General features: G+C 46.0%; 1 protein-coding gene across 2 annotated transcripts in view; it reads right to left on the bottom strand.

Moving 5' to 3' along the window:
• Positions 1–14,626, bottom strand: part of cacnb4a (calcium channel, voltage-dependent, beta 4a subunit) — a 68,361-nt gene that overhangs the window by 3,718 nt on the left and 50,017 nt on the right. Inside the window, exons 5-11 of one of the 2 annotated variants that reach the window (XM_034694755.1) lie at positions 7,767–7,894; positions 5,592–5,671; positions 5,399–5,418; positions 4,775–4,855; positions 1,167–1,225; positions 962–1,071; positions 688–839 (exon numbers count right to left, since the gene is read on the bottom strand). In XM_034694755.1, the coding sequence (XP_034550646.1) occupies positions 688–839; positions 962–1,071; positions 1,167–1,225; positions 4,775–4,855; positions 5,399–5,418; positions 5,592–5,671; positions 7,767–7,894 (630 nt within the window). The remainder of the gene's footprint in view (positions 1–687; positions 840–961; positions 1,072–1,166; positions 1,226–4,774; positions 4,856–5,398; positions 5,419–5,591; positions 5,672–7,766; positions 7,895–14,626) is intronic. The other variant, XM_034694756.1, reaches the window with a different exon arrangement.

The following is a 14,626-nucleotide window of genomic DNA, read 5'->3' as shown; positions in this document are numbered from 1 at the left end:
CACTACATATGATTGATAACTTATCTCAACAAAAACGAATCAGTTGGCTCAAATGTAAGATTTCTAGTTAGCCTCAAAACTCAAAAATCTAGTGCAGACAGTTGCCTTGAAATTTTGAATTTTCAAAGCTTTTTTTGTTTTAACAGTGTATCAACTATAACACTCAAGAATATAAGGAAGGGCAAATAAGGGACAAAAAGAACGGGCGTTAACTGAGATACCTCTCAATATTTCCTTTTGCATTGAAGTGGCAGCTTGTGCATGAGTTGTAAGCAAACTCCTGCACACTTACCTGCAAAAATACATGTATTGGCTTAACTTTAGTACTCAACCTTAATCAGGCAAAACAGCCCCAATATGTTGGTGCTCTTCCTCACATCTAACCACTTTTTCCTAATGAGGGTTCAGAACCGAAACATTGCTTCTAAATATATTTTGGCCTGTCAGACAGAGCGCGCAGTTTTCTTGCAATTTTTAATAGGCTCGGTCCTCTCCCATGCACCTGTCTCATGAAATAGAATGTGTTTCAATTTTACTGGCAGTTAAAAGCAGCAGGTTATTTTTCTATCCTCAAAAGACTCCGACTGCAGCTAAGAGACTTTTTACAGTATCCACTGAGACTGCAGCGAAGGCTAAATCAGCCCGGTTTATTGGATGGCTCTGCAGTATCAAAGCCTTCTATCTTACCTTAGGCGAGGACACCTTAACATGGACGATAATTGGTGCTAATGAGGTCTTGATGAGCTGTGCTGGATGGTTAATGGTGTCTGCATCCAACACCACCAGCTGCAGGGACCTGGCCAGCTCAAAGATCCTCTCTATCTCACTCTGGACCTCGGCTACAAAAACACAACGACATAAAGCAGAACAGTAACGAAGAGGAAGAAATGTGACGAAAACAACATCCACTGCGTCAACACCTACAACACATGCACATCATTGACAGTTCCTGTAGCTTTACCAAGGCTGGAGCGGGTGTTGGATCTCTCAATGATGGCCCTCTTACTGGGGTTGTTTAGTACTGACCTCTTGGCCAACGATATGTCAGCTGTTACCCGTGTGATGGATATCCTGAAAGAACACATAACACACATTACATCCAGAGCAACCTGACAACAGGATGATACATGACGTAAGACAGATGCTGCATCGCTTTAGCTGCTCACCTCCCGTCAAACCTGTGCTTCAGGAAATCAAACAGCGCCTTCTGCATCATATCTGTCACCTGAAACGATACACAAGTAAGAAGGGAGATGAAAAAAGGGACAGGAAAGTGGAAAGATAAATACAACTGAGGCAAAGATGCCAAGAAGGTATCACAAGGTGTGAACAAAAGACTCTTACAACATCAAAATCCTAAAACGTACTCTGAATATGCAACAGAGAAGCACACAAGTAGAAGTGAACTCTTATATATAATATGAGCTGCAGTTCCTCAAGTGTCCACTTGAGGCTTGCTCCAAAAGGCAAGAAAACCCTGTTAAAGCCTGTACTAAAATTCAGCAGAATGTAACATGTTTGCAGTCTGTAACACGCTTTTTATTTACATGAGGTTACTTTTTTATGAGTCATCAATCAAGGATCATAAAAGGCTACCAGCTGTATATTAGTCATAATTAGGGGCGTAGTGTAGCTATTAAGACAGCTAGGTTTTGATCTTAACTCCTCCACCTGTCTGTTTCTAGTTTAGCTAAAAGTTAGTTGGATACAGGATTTCCTATTTGGCGACCACCATCTCTTGGCTTCATAAAGCCTCTTCAAAAACCGATGAGTGACGTCACTAATGTCTTTGTCTGTGAAGCACACATGTGACGAAGTGATTTGTCTTTCGTTCTCACTCTCAGCTGTGAAACATCAGATAAAGTGATGAGGAAAAGTGAGGTGAAGTGTTGCAAAGACAGGCACGGGTGATAAAAAGAGTCAAAATTAAGTAGATTTTTCTGTTGAATGAACTTCCTTAAAGGCAGACAGGCATCCTGCTGGGATACCTGGATACATGAGAGAGAAGATGCTCAGCTTTGTGTCACTCTGATTTGTTTAAATGAGGTTGATGGTGACAGAGGGCTGAGAGCGGCTGCGTGTCCTGTGAGCTGAAACATTGAGCACTTGTCAAAAGATACAATATGTAGCCATAGTAGCTTCTGTGATAACTGACTGGAGAACTACATAGGCAGACTTTGAGGTTAAAGGTCCCTGAGGACAGATGTGTAACCACAGGAGGAAGTGCTTATGCAGTTGGAAGTATTTTGTGTCTCTTTGTGGTCTAAGTATTTTTTTATGCACCTCTCTGTTGTTGTTTTGCTTATCTTGCTATCATTTGTAGTTCTTTGTAGTTCTTTTGTCTCTTTGTGCTTGCATGGCTTATCTTTTCGGTTGCATTAGTCTCAATTTGTAGTTTTTTTTGTGTCTTTAAATATTTGTTTAAGTCTCTTTGTGGTTATTTTGCTTATCTGAAGAGAAGGTTTGCATCTCCTGTTGGCTCTTTGTAGTTCTTTATGACTCTTTGTAGTTCTTTATGTTACCCTGTGAACATTCTGCATGTCTTCTTCATCTTTCCTGCCTCTTTGTGGTTGGTTTACAAATGTGTTTTTTTTGTGTTTCATATCTTGATCCAACAAAAAATGTAACAGCCACAGAGGGGACCTACGACTGTATGTATAATATAAGCCTATATATGTAGCTTGGTCACCTCTTATTCCCAAACCTCTGTACAGTATATCACTCTCTTTTTCTAATTTCAAGCCATGCTCCATTTTTTTCAGACTGATGCCGTTTACCCAGAAGGTTGTTACCACGGCAACACTCGAATGGGAGGCTGAGGCTGTGATTCCATGACAACTGACTCCAGCTCCCATCAGCACCTCCTTGGCCTCCTTTATGGTTGCCCTGTGGTTCTGATGGTAACTGATAATCAATGAGCACTTCCAGCTGTGGGATCGTATCTCTGAGACTTAAAGAGGACAACGAGCAGACGTGGAGATGTGAGGACCTCAGACTTTGGGGCATTAAGACCTGATTATAATCTTCAATCCTGTCTTTCATAGAGAATTGATTTAAGAGCATTTGTTAGAAGCGGTTGTTTTGATTGTCCTCCAAACAATGGGAGACATCAGTGTAACAATGGTGATGTTTTGAGGGCAACTAATGAAGCCTATATAACTGCATTTTAATTATTGCAGTGTGTTCTATGGAGCCCGAAGGGACCGGTTTTGGACTAAAGGGAGGAGCTGGAGTACAGCGAAGAGTTCGTAAAGCTAATTCATTTATAGCTACTGTGATATTAAGTTGGGTTCTCACTTCAGCTTCAGCAGAAACACCTTCTCATTCAAGGGTTTGTATTTATTTTAATTATTTGAAACACTGTGGATTAATACCAAAGACATCAAAACTATGAAAGAACATATATGGAATTATTTAATGAGCAAAAAAGTGTTAAACAAAGCAGATCATGTTTTATATTTCAGATTCTGTAAAGTAGCCCCCTTTTTCCTTCATGGCAGCTTTGCACACTCTTGGTATTCTCTCAGTCTGCTTCATGAAGTGGTCTCCTGGAATGGTTTCTAATTAACATGAGCCTTGTCAAGAGTTCATTTGTAGAATGACTTGCCTTCTTAATGTGTTTTAGCCCTATTTGACTACTGTTGTAATCCAGATTATGGCAAAACCAGATTATGTCATAGTTTTGATGTCTTCAGTATTAATCTACAATGTTGAAAATAATTAAAATAAATAAAAAAACATTGAATGAGAAGGTGTGTCCAAACTTTTGACTGGTAGTGTATATAAATCTTTTGCCCTGAATTGAAATGTGCTTTTAATTCATCTTCATTTAAGTTATCACATCTACAGACTTCAAGACGTAATATGGGGACTATATAATGGACAGTGGTAACAACAATGATATGCACTGGTATTGGGACATCATGTGTTTGATGTCACTTGGCGTGCCTTCATAAAGTCCTCCACTGAGTGAGTTCAAGCTCGAGCAGAACTGATGCCACACTGTGTATTTCTTCCTCTGCCTCTGTTTGGGCTCTGCACACAGGAATCCCTGACTCTGCTGACTGAAGCATTGTCAGTCAGCAGACTGTCTTCTAATACAAACATATGCTGAATAAGGCATCGTGGAAGTCTCCATGGTAGGGTCTTGCCAATTACAAGGTGGTCACGCCCTAGACCACACCCCCACTTTAGGATCTTTCTCACTTCAAATGAGCACTTGATTTAATAAATAAACATCAGGCTGTGTTTTGAAGACCCTCAACTAATAAGTGAGATGAAAAACCGATAAGTGAAGTCTTTATTGAAGTAAAAAATATATATATTTTCATAAGGAGGATCAATTTCACAAGCTTGCACACAATCCTTTATTTGCAACCAGAGCGTCTCCCCCTGCTGGCCACTTGAATAAAAAAGCAGGCCTTACTGTTCAAACTCTAAGGTCCATGTCTAATAATCAGACTGAGGAAGAAACACCAAAGTCCTTTCTAAATTTTGGATTCTTATGCCAAATACAGTTTATATTGACAAGAGTCACTCTTTCTCCTGTCAGCAGCAGCACATTAATATCATACCGACTTTTTAGATTTTACTGTTAAAATACACATCTTGGCCTCAAACAGTAACAAGAAAAAACCTTTATTAATATTTGATGGTTAAATTATTCACTTTAATGATCAGTAGGATGAATCATGTAAGGCTGAAGGTACTGTATGAACAATGCTGCAGAGAGGAGGCTGAGTCAAATGTCTCTGTCATTGGAAGTGTGTCTTACCTCATAACCTTTCAGAGACGGTCCCACCAGGACAACCGGCCTCATCGAGGGAACCACGTCATATGGAGGGATGTGCTCAGCCTGGAGGGATGGACACGCACAGCAACAGTCAAAGTTTAACATTATACAGTCAAAGAAACCAAGGTATCTTTAAACGCCTTAATGCAGTGTTTCATTTTCAATCAAACTACATTTTCATGGTTTCAGTAGCAGTTATGCAGTTTTGATTTAATTTACAGACACTTCTTGGAAAATGATGAGTTGGGTGAGCGGTTTGTCACTTTTGAGAGGAGTCACTTCTGAGAATTGGTTACCGCATCTGACTCTGACTCAGATGCAGCGACGAATTAATTTATTCTAACCCATTGACTTTGGCGTGACTGAAATCAAAGTGGACGCTCTGCTCATCCGTGTTTGTCAGTCTGTAAAGTGGCTAAAAATGGTGAAAAACTCAGTGTGAGTTTCACAAAGCCAAGATGATGTAAGTACTGTCACAGAGGACAATACAAACTAGAAAATACTTTGTATTAACAGGCTGGAATCAGAGAAGCATTGTAAGAAAGTATGTACTTGAATATTTCCATGTAAAATAAGCCAATAAGTGTAGTAAATGTTTGTACTCACCACTTTCTGTTTCTGCTTTCCTGAAAAGAAAAAAGAGGAAAGTTAGTAGTGACTGGCACCATATGTTAAATTGCATAAGACATCATACAGCCTCACAGGAGATGCTTAAATACTCCCCAGCACACCTACAGAGCTGACACAAAGTCACACATCTCTATCTATGAATCAAAGAGAGAGTATCTGAGGGACCAACCAGCTGAGTTTGGGTTCGGTTTGAACGTTCCTGACACCATGTCTCCCAGACTGGAGGAGGAATTCCCACTGGACTTGCTGCTGCGATAAAATCAGAAAATAGAAAAAGAGAAAAGTGTTGAAATCCAGCGAGACGTGAGCAGGAAAACAACAGTGACAGAAAAAGTAATCAAAACACAGGAAATGAAGTTCAGCGGTTAGTAGAGCAGTATTTCTTAGACATAAATAATTCATCTTAGAACAGAAGAGTCATTTTTCTAAATTGACTTTAATAAGAAGCTCTAAAGAAGTGCTGAAGTTGCCTTAATTTAAGAGATAGAAATTATAATTAAGACGATGAGTTTTGGATCTATGATTAACCAGATGTGTAAACCACTGTATATAAATATGGATGCACATCACTATCACTGCTCCCTCTATCTCTTATTCTCCTCTATCCCTCTTTCCAGACCCAACTCGGTCGAGGCAGATGTGTGTCTAACATGAGTCTGGTCCTGCTCGAGGTTTCTGCCTGTTAAAAGGAAGTTTTTCCTCGTTGCTGTAACTAGCTAAATACTGCGAGGTGCAATGCTCATGATGGATTAGGGTGGGGTAAGACTGAGTCTTATCCTGTCTTGGTGTTGGGTCTCTGTTCATAATTTGACATAGAGTGGTCTAGACCTCCTATCTAGACCTTGTTGGGATTTGGCGCTATACAAATAAAGATTGATTGATTGATGCACTTTGCAAAACATGGACGTAGCCTCAGAGAGTCACCCACTGGTTTCTGAAGACGCGTTTTAACAACCAAAGTTGGCGGTCACCATATTGGAAATGCTAACTTCAACTAATTTTCAGCAAATCTCTGACCTCAGGTTGGACAGAATCAATCTTTGTTTTGCTACAATGTGTGTCAGTCAAATCAGCTGCCCTCCTGCTTCTGCTTAACTCTTAGCCTTAATATAATCACAACAGAGGAGCTATGACCCCCCCAGTTGTTATGAAGAAAAACATGAGCTGTGGAGACTAAAACAAATTTGGAAACATGTGAATTGAAGCTATAAAAATTAGCATTTTAACGCAGGGCTTAACAGAAATTCCTCTTCATTTGCTATCCACCTCAAGTGGACACTCAGGAACTGCAGACGTTTGCACTTCCGTAACAGCTCTGCTTTGCAACATCAGAGGATGCCTCTTGGCGCTGACATATTGCACAAGAGGATCATCCAGTGGAGTCACAACATCAATGTCCAGCTCTGCCACCAACCAAAGCACAAGTTTAAGTTGGGGATCAAACGTCAAAGAACCCTCAGGTCTGCACAGTTTACAGCAGAACAGATTTGTGTGTTGGTTAAAGTAGAAACTCATGGCTATGGATATTTTAATTACAGCTGTGTGAGTGTTTGTTACGTTTCCTCTCACTCTACTCTGTTACTCTGGTGCACACGGCCTTGCAGGAGCCCTGATGTATCATCTGAGCTGAGAATCATTGCACCATATCCCTTTATATATCATCAGATAACCAACCAAGAGTGAACTTCTCAATAAATGACCACATGCACATAAATCAACATGAACAGAACTGACTATTATGACAGAAATGTATTTGACATGTATTCTGATTTTAAAGTTTGACCCATGTCCCATCTGTTCATATGGAGGGGCGGGGTTTATGAACCACACAGTCAGTAATGGGAGCTTCAAATTTTTTGACTTCACTTTTGGGGTGCTATCATGTTGTCCATCTCCTTTTACAGCTAACTGCCTCTTTATTCTGTATTTGAATGTATATGATTATTGAGTCCAGGGTTAAAGGCAATGCTTCAAAAACAGAGAGAGACATGAAAATGACTCCTTCTATTCCTCATATTTTAACTCCGGTAACCTGGAGGCGGTCAGCATCTCTAATCGCCTCCTTGGCTGAAACCCATCGCCCCATCTGATGGAAAAATCAGCACTGGCCAGGATCCAGGCACACCTCTGAGAGTTTGGACCACACTTCACAGCTTGGCTTTTATCCATCTGTCTTTCTCCCTATCTGTCGGTTCTTCTTACTGCCAGGTTTACTCATCCCTGAAGTGGCTCTCTCTCCACAACATGTCCCCCTAATACTCAAACTCTCTTTATCCCTTCTGATTCGTGTCTTCTGTGCAACTTCAGCTCACTTCTCATCCCGTCCTCCTTCTCTGCTACTCACCCGTGGAAGCGTCCCCTCTTCTGCTCCTGCTGGAGTCGGATGTTTTCAAGCTTCAGAGGGCTCGGGATGAAGCCGATGTCGCAGCCTTCTTTCACCAGACGGCCGATCCACCAGTCGTTGTTGTATTTCTGTAGATTGAGAGATGACAAAAGATAGAATACCTTCAGGAATTTGCAGGACTGTGTGAGATGGACGGGTGTAAAAGCCTGAATTCATTCTTTGACACCTCTTATTAAAAATCAGCGTATTTTGCAACAGTGAGATTAACACTTGAATCAAGAAACTAACACCATCAAGTTTTTGGATTGGCAATGACAGAACACACTTCACTTATTAGACTGAGCCACAAGAAGACTCAGAAAGTCAGCTCAAAGCCACATTAAGTCTCCTTCATCTCTCAGGTGTTGGCAGCTGAATTTCAAACAGCTTTAAAAAAGATGTTGAACAACAAGTTTCCAGATACATTTTAAATTGTGTCGACAAGGTGAGGCAGAAAAACCATGACCTGAGAGCGGAGCGCCGTCTGGCCTGCTGACAAAATTTGTATTACAGCACAGCAGCTGTGCAGTTTAGGACAAATGAGGGAGATCAGATGCTCCTGAACAGCTGCTGAATACTTTCTGTGGTGAGAATGATCTATAAGCTGCTGATCCCCAGGTTAAGATAAACTTAGATTTGTAGCACTCAAGAAAATTGGTATTTAATGATGGACTGTTAGCATCTGTTAACAGGTGACCATAACTCTATAAATACGCCACAGTTACCTCCAGTTATGTATCTTAAACTCTGATTAAGTTTCAAGGTTTAAAGGTGACATATCACGCTTTTTTCATCAATATATATTGGTCTAAGAGGTCCCCAAAACATGTCTTTAAAGTTTATGCTCAAAAAAACACTTTGAAATCAGATTTTGGTCTGCCTGAAAACTTTGGGTTACTTAACGTAACCTCGGTTCTTTGATAACAGAGTGAGGTGTTTCACTATGGGAATCGCTTGTGCGTGACCTACCATGGAAGCTCCAATGACACCACGTCTGTCAGAGACAGACAGGTCGGACTGTGCTAGGGCCCCGCCCCTCATATTAATACAGCCGACCCAACCCTCCCAAGTCATTCTAGACCGGTTTCTTACCGTGTACATGCAAGGAGGGAAGTGTTGGTGAAACACCTCACTCTGTTATCAAAGAACCGAGGTTACGTTAAGTAACCCAAAGTTCTTTTTCTAACTTCGTTCGGTGTTTCACTATGGGAGATATAGACCACTCCCGGATTGTATGATTTTCCAGAAGCCATACATCCTGTCGAGCCAGACTGTGATTACTACAATGACAATGGCAAGTTCTTGTCCAGCACAGCTTGTGCTAGGGATGGCCCAGAGACATCCAGCCTATAGAACCTGACAAAAGTGTGTGGCGACGCCCAGCTCGCAGCAGCACAAATGTCCTGCACAGAAACCCCTTTGAACAGGGCCCAAGAGGTAGCCATGCTCCTCGTGGAATGAGCCCTCAGATCCTGGGGGGGCTGCAAGCCCTTCGAACTATAAGCCAGAGAAATAGCCTCCACAATCCAATGTGACAGCCTCTGGCGTGACAACGGCTTACCTCTATGAGGGGTTGCCCATGATACAAACAGCTGGTCCTCTTTTCTGAACTCTGCTGTCCTACACATATACATGTGCAGAGCCCGTACCGGGCACAAAGTGTGCAGCCTCTGCTCCTCCACTGAGGAGAAAGGGGGTGGGTGGAACGCCAAAAGCTCCACTGTGGGACACTTGTAGGCTGACTCCAGCACCTTCGGCACAAATACAGGGTTGGGCCGCAGGCAGACCTTGGTGAGCCCTGGGCCAAACTGTAAACAGGAAGGGCGAATAGACAAAGCCTGTAAATCACTCACGCGTTTCGCTGTGGTTAACGCCAAAATCAAAGCTGTTTTCAGAGAAACAAACTTCATCTCTACTGCCCCCATAGGCTCAAATGGGTGACGAGAGAGGGCATCCAAAACCACTGAAAGGTCCCACAGGGGCACCAGGAGCCTGGAAACCGGGAGCTTGCGCCGTGCACCCTTCATGAACCGGCACACAAGAGGATGTTGCCCCACAGGCTTATCCCCAAAACCCACATGACATGCGGAGATGGCCGCTAAGTACACTTTAATTGTAGAAAATGCCTTTTTCTTATCCACCAGTTCCTGCAGAAAAGACAGCAGGTCAACCACTGAACACTGATAAGGAACGATCTGTCTCATGACACACCATTCCTCAAAAACCCGCCATTTACCACTGTAAAGAGAGCGGGTTGCGGGTGCTCTCGCACTCTGAATGGTGTCTATAACCTGCGCCGGCAAGCCTGCTGCGTTCAGGTTCCACCTCTCACGGGCCAAGCCCAGAGTGCTATGCGGTCCGGGTGCGGGTGGTAGATCTCGCCGTGCGCTTGGGTCAGAAGATCCCTGCGTATGGGGAGAGGCCACGGCTCGTCTGCCAGAATTTGTGTTATCTCTGCTACCCAGTGCTTCGATGTCCACTGTGGTGCAATCAGAATCAGCGACAAACTCTGCTGTCTCACCCTGGCTAATGTGGGAGAGATCAGGCTGAGCGGAGGAAATGCATAAAGCAGCACGTCCGGCCATGGGTGGGCTAGAGCATCCATACCTAGAGGGGCATTCACCTCGGACAGGGAGAAATACAGCGGACACTGAGCGTTTTCTCGCGAGGCGAAGAGATCTACGGCTGCCCGGCCGTATCTCTGCCATATTTGTTCCACCACCTGCGGATGGAGTGTCCATTCCCCGTATAGCGGGTTCCCCCGTGACAGAAGATCCGCCCCCCTGTTCAACACCCCTGGCACATGCGTCGCTCGAAGTGACAGGAGCCGTGTGCTGCTCCACATGATCATTTTCCGAGCCAACGTGTGTAACTGTAGTGAGCGAGTCCCGCCTTGGCGGTTTATATACGCCACCACTGTGGAGTTGTCCGTTTTCACCAGAACATGGTGACCCTGGATAAACTGCAGGAAATGCTGTAAAGCTAGGAACACTGCCCAAAGCTCTAAAACATTTATGTGGGCCTGAGCCAGCCTCGGGCTCCAGGTACCGTTCACTGTTCTGCCCGACAAGGTCGCTCCCCAGCCTGACAGGGACGCGTCCGTCGTCATGGTTACCCTGGATGACACCGTGCCGAGCGCGACGCCTGACGCGAGAGCCGCAGCGTCCCTCCACGGGCGGAGCGCAGCCAAACACGTCGGCGTTACTTTCACTCGCCGGCTGAGGTGTCTGCGCGGGCAGAGGCGCAACGCCGCTACCCAGCGCTGAAAATCCCTCATCATCAGAAGCCCCAGGGGCACTACAGATATCACTGAAGCCATGAGGCCGAGCAGGCGTAGGCATAGTCTGAATGATATGACTTTTCCCCGCTCGAAAAGGGAGAGGCAATGCATGAGAGACGTTAATCTCCCCTCTGATAGCGTGACACGATACGAGAGGGAGTTTATGCTGAGCCCCAGGTATTCTGTATATTGACTGGGTTGTAATCTGCTTTTCCCCCAGTTTATATTGAACCCAAGATTCCTGAGATGACCTGTCACCGCAGCCGAATCTCTGATTGCCTGTTCGCGTGAATGGGAGCATATCAGATAATCGTCTATGTACGAGAATATTCTGATGCCGCTGCTCCGTAACGGAGACAGCGCTGCTTCCACACACTTGGTGAACACCCTCGGTGCCAACGCCAGCCCGAACGGGATGACTTGGTATTCGTAGGCTTTTCCCTGATAAGCGAATCTGAGAAACCTCCTGTGCGAGGGATAAATTGCAATGTGGAAATACGCGTCCGCGAGATCGATTGTTACAAACCAATCGCCCGGACGGATGGAGCGGCAAAGCACTTTGTGTGTTAACATCCTGAACGTGTATTTTCGTAGGTGCTTGTTTAACACACGGAGATCCAGAATGGGGCGAAGTGATGTGCTCCCTTTCTTTGGGACGAGGAAGTAGCGGGAGTAAAACCCCTGTTGAGCTTCCACGTCCGGGACGGCTCTGATCGCTCGTTTGTTTAGCAGCGATGTTATTTCGTCCTCTAGGACCTGTGCCGCCTCCCCTCTGGCTACTGAAACTAACACACCGTTGAATCTGGGTGGTTTCATAGCGAATTGTAGTCTGTAACCCTTGGAAACGGTTGACAGGACCCAGGGATGTACTGCGCATGCGCGCCAGTGGTCTACCTGGGCAGAGAGTGCCGTCACCCCTGAGTCCCGACTCTGAGGGGAGACTACTCTTGGTGGAGCAGGAGCTCCCCCCAGAGGAGTTAATGGGGAACAACATTGTTTTGTTTTTATTTTGTTTTTGTGGAGGCATTTCGCCCTTGGCTCTTGGCCTGGATGCAAGAATGCCCACTTTATTTTTGAACAGGGTGGAAGTGCTTGGTGACACTGAAAAACTGTTTGCCTCTGACTCTCCACTTCTAGAACTTGAGGGGAGAGAGAACAGGCAGGGACTCCTGGAGAACTTGGAAACACCAGGGTCTCTGAAACAAGAGCTCGGGGGCTCTGCTCCACCCTTCTTCGCTTTGATGGCGAGGGAGAAGCGAGGGACGTTAGGTCGCCCGTTTCTTCTTCCCTTCCCCAGGGTGGGAAGGGCGATTTTTCGCAGCCACTGCTGCAAAGGAGTGTTTGCCCCATGGACCTGGGTTTCCTGACCGGGGCTGCTGGTTAGACTGTGAGCCAGCTGTCTGCCTCTGTGGTCTGGCACCCATTGGTCTCCCCCTTGCTGCTGCAGAAGCAGCAAAGCCAGCCCTCTGAGCCTGAGGGGGGCGAGGGACTTGTTTCCTGGGCAGGCAGAGGTTGAAGGCTTCGCCTTCCTGCTTCCTGAGGGTACTGGTTTCCCTCATTTTTTCCAGCGCTGGGCCGAAGAGACCCTTGGAGGGGTCATATGCAGCATCCATAACCTCAATTTTCTGTGCGTCACTCAGGCCTGAGAGGCTCAGCCATAGAGCTCTCTCACCTGCAACAGCCAGTCCCATCACATGGCCACAACCTTGCACTGCGCCTCGTGAGGAGCGCAGGATGAGGTCATTAACAACACAGATCTCGTCCCAGAGAACCGGGTTAGGGGCTCCGGAGTCCAGCTGCCGGCCCATCTCCTCCAACATTTCTGCCTGGTATGCAGAGAGTAGAGTCTGAGCGTTCAGAGAGCAGACTGATTGTGCAGCATATCTGTACATTCTCTGCAAAACAGAGGCTGTGAGGCGCTCTGTTTTGCCTGGCAGAGAAATGCTGCTGGACGCTGACACAGAGCGGCGGTCAGGGTGAAGGTGAAAAGCCACTGAAGGCTCTACCTTTGGGGGTTCGGCCAGCCCCAATTCACCCATTCCTTTAATTTCCAGCTTAGAGTAACCTTTGGCAGGGAGTTTACTCTTAAACGGGCTGGACCAGTACCGGCTCATCTCCTTCATACAAGCAGGCACTGGTGGCAGGAGTTGTTTTGCTGCCGGCTGGGCTGGTGGCAGCCTCTTACCGTCATACAAATCTCTTTCTGCCCCCTCTGCGTCCTCAGCTGCAGGCCACTGGATACCCAGCTTTGCTGCAGCCCGTTTGCAGACCTCATAAAGGCTGCTGTCCACTTGGGGAGCAGCATCAGACGCACTTGGGGGTCTGGAGTGCTGAGTGGGGAATGTGGAGTCATCCTCCTCATCCTCCATCTCATTCAAATCAAGGAGGTCAGAGTTTGCATCATCCTCTGCATCCTCCTCTCCACGCTCCAGGTCGAGGAGCTCCTCGAACAAAGGAGGCATAACTGGGGAGTCAGTCTCCATTATGGTCGCCCAGTCCATCTCAGCTCGCGGCTGATGGGTGCTGGTGCTGGCTTTAGGGGTGGCTCCAGACAGACATGGGTCCTGCCTGTTGGCAACCGCCACTCTCAGCCTCCTTTCCAGGATTTTCTCAGGCATGGACTCGCAGTGAGAACATGACTGAGGGTCCGCCAGCGATGCTCGAGCGTGTTTAGCGCCCATGCATGCTATGCACATCGGGTGAGGGTCCCTGCCTGAGATTGAAGACCCGCATGACGCGGGGCACAGGCGGGATACAGCCTCTTTGTCCTTCGGTTCCGGCCCTTTGGCTGGGGTCTCGGTAGAAGACATCGTGAATGGAAAGGGGGAAAAATATCCGCTGATATTTAGTCGGTATAAGGCGCGCCGTTACGCGGTAGCCTGATAAGAACGGTAGCAATAGGGGATTAGCCCGCGCTAAATATGTCCGCCTAACAGTGATGCTCGTCGTGACACGTTAGCAACACTCCGCGACTCAGCTAACAACTTAATGTCAACCGAATCCGACTCGCCGTTACGCGTTAGCCGAAAGGTAAAAATCACACAGGCACCGGTACCTCGGTAAGTTAATACGGGGACCCGGTGGAACAGCTCGCCTTAACGCGGACACTGTCCCGGTAAAACCTATGTAATAATAAATCTACTTCGTATGAAGTACTTACTCAACAAATCCAGACCAAGCCCGGAACTGCGTTCGGCGACGTGATCCTTAACGGGGCGTCTAAGAACTGTTTAGCAGCTAACCAAGCTAGCCTAGATGCGCTGAGGGAGCTTGAATAGTGTTTTCTCACGGGAAGAAAGCAAGAATGACTTGGGAGGGTTGGGTCGGCTGTATTAATATGAGGGGCGGGGCCCTAGCACAGTCCGACCTGTCTGTCTCTGACAGACGTGGTGTCATTGGAGCTTCCATGGTAGGTCACGCACAAGCGATTCCCATAGTGAAACACCGAACGAAGTTAGAAAAAGAACCCCTCTTCTTCAGTTCTCCTCAGAACACTCTGTTTTCTCTCTGACCACGCCCCCTCAGGAAGTGGATGTGCCTT

Source organism: Notolabrus celidotus, chromosome 10 (assembly GCF_009762535.1).
Source record: "Notolabrus celidotus isolate fNotCel1 chromosome 10, fNotCel1.pri, whole genome shotgun sequence".
Lineage (NCBI taxonomy): Eukaryota > Metazoa > Chordata > Actinopteri > Labriformes > Labridae > Notolabrus > Notolabrus celidotus.
Note: the sequence above shows the minus strand (reverse complement) of the source record. Positions and strands in the feature narration are given on the sequence as shown.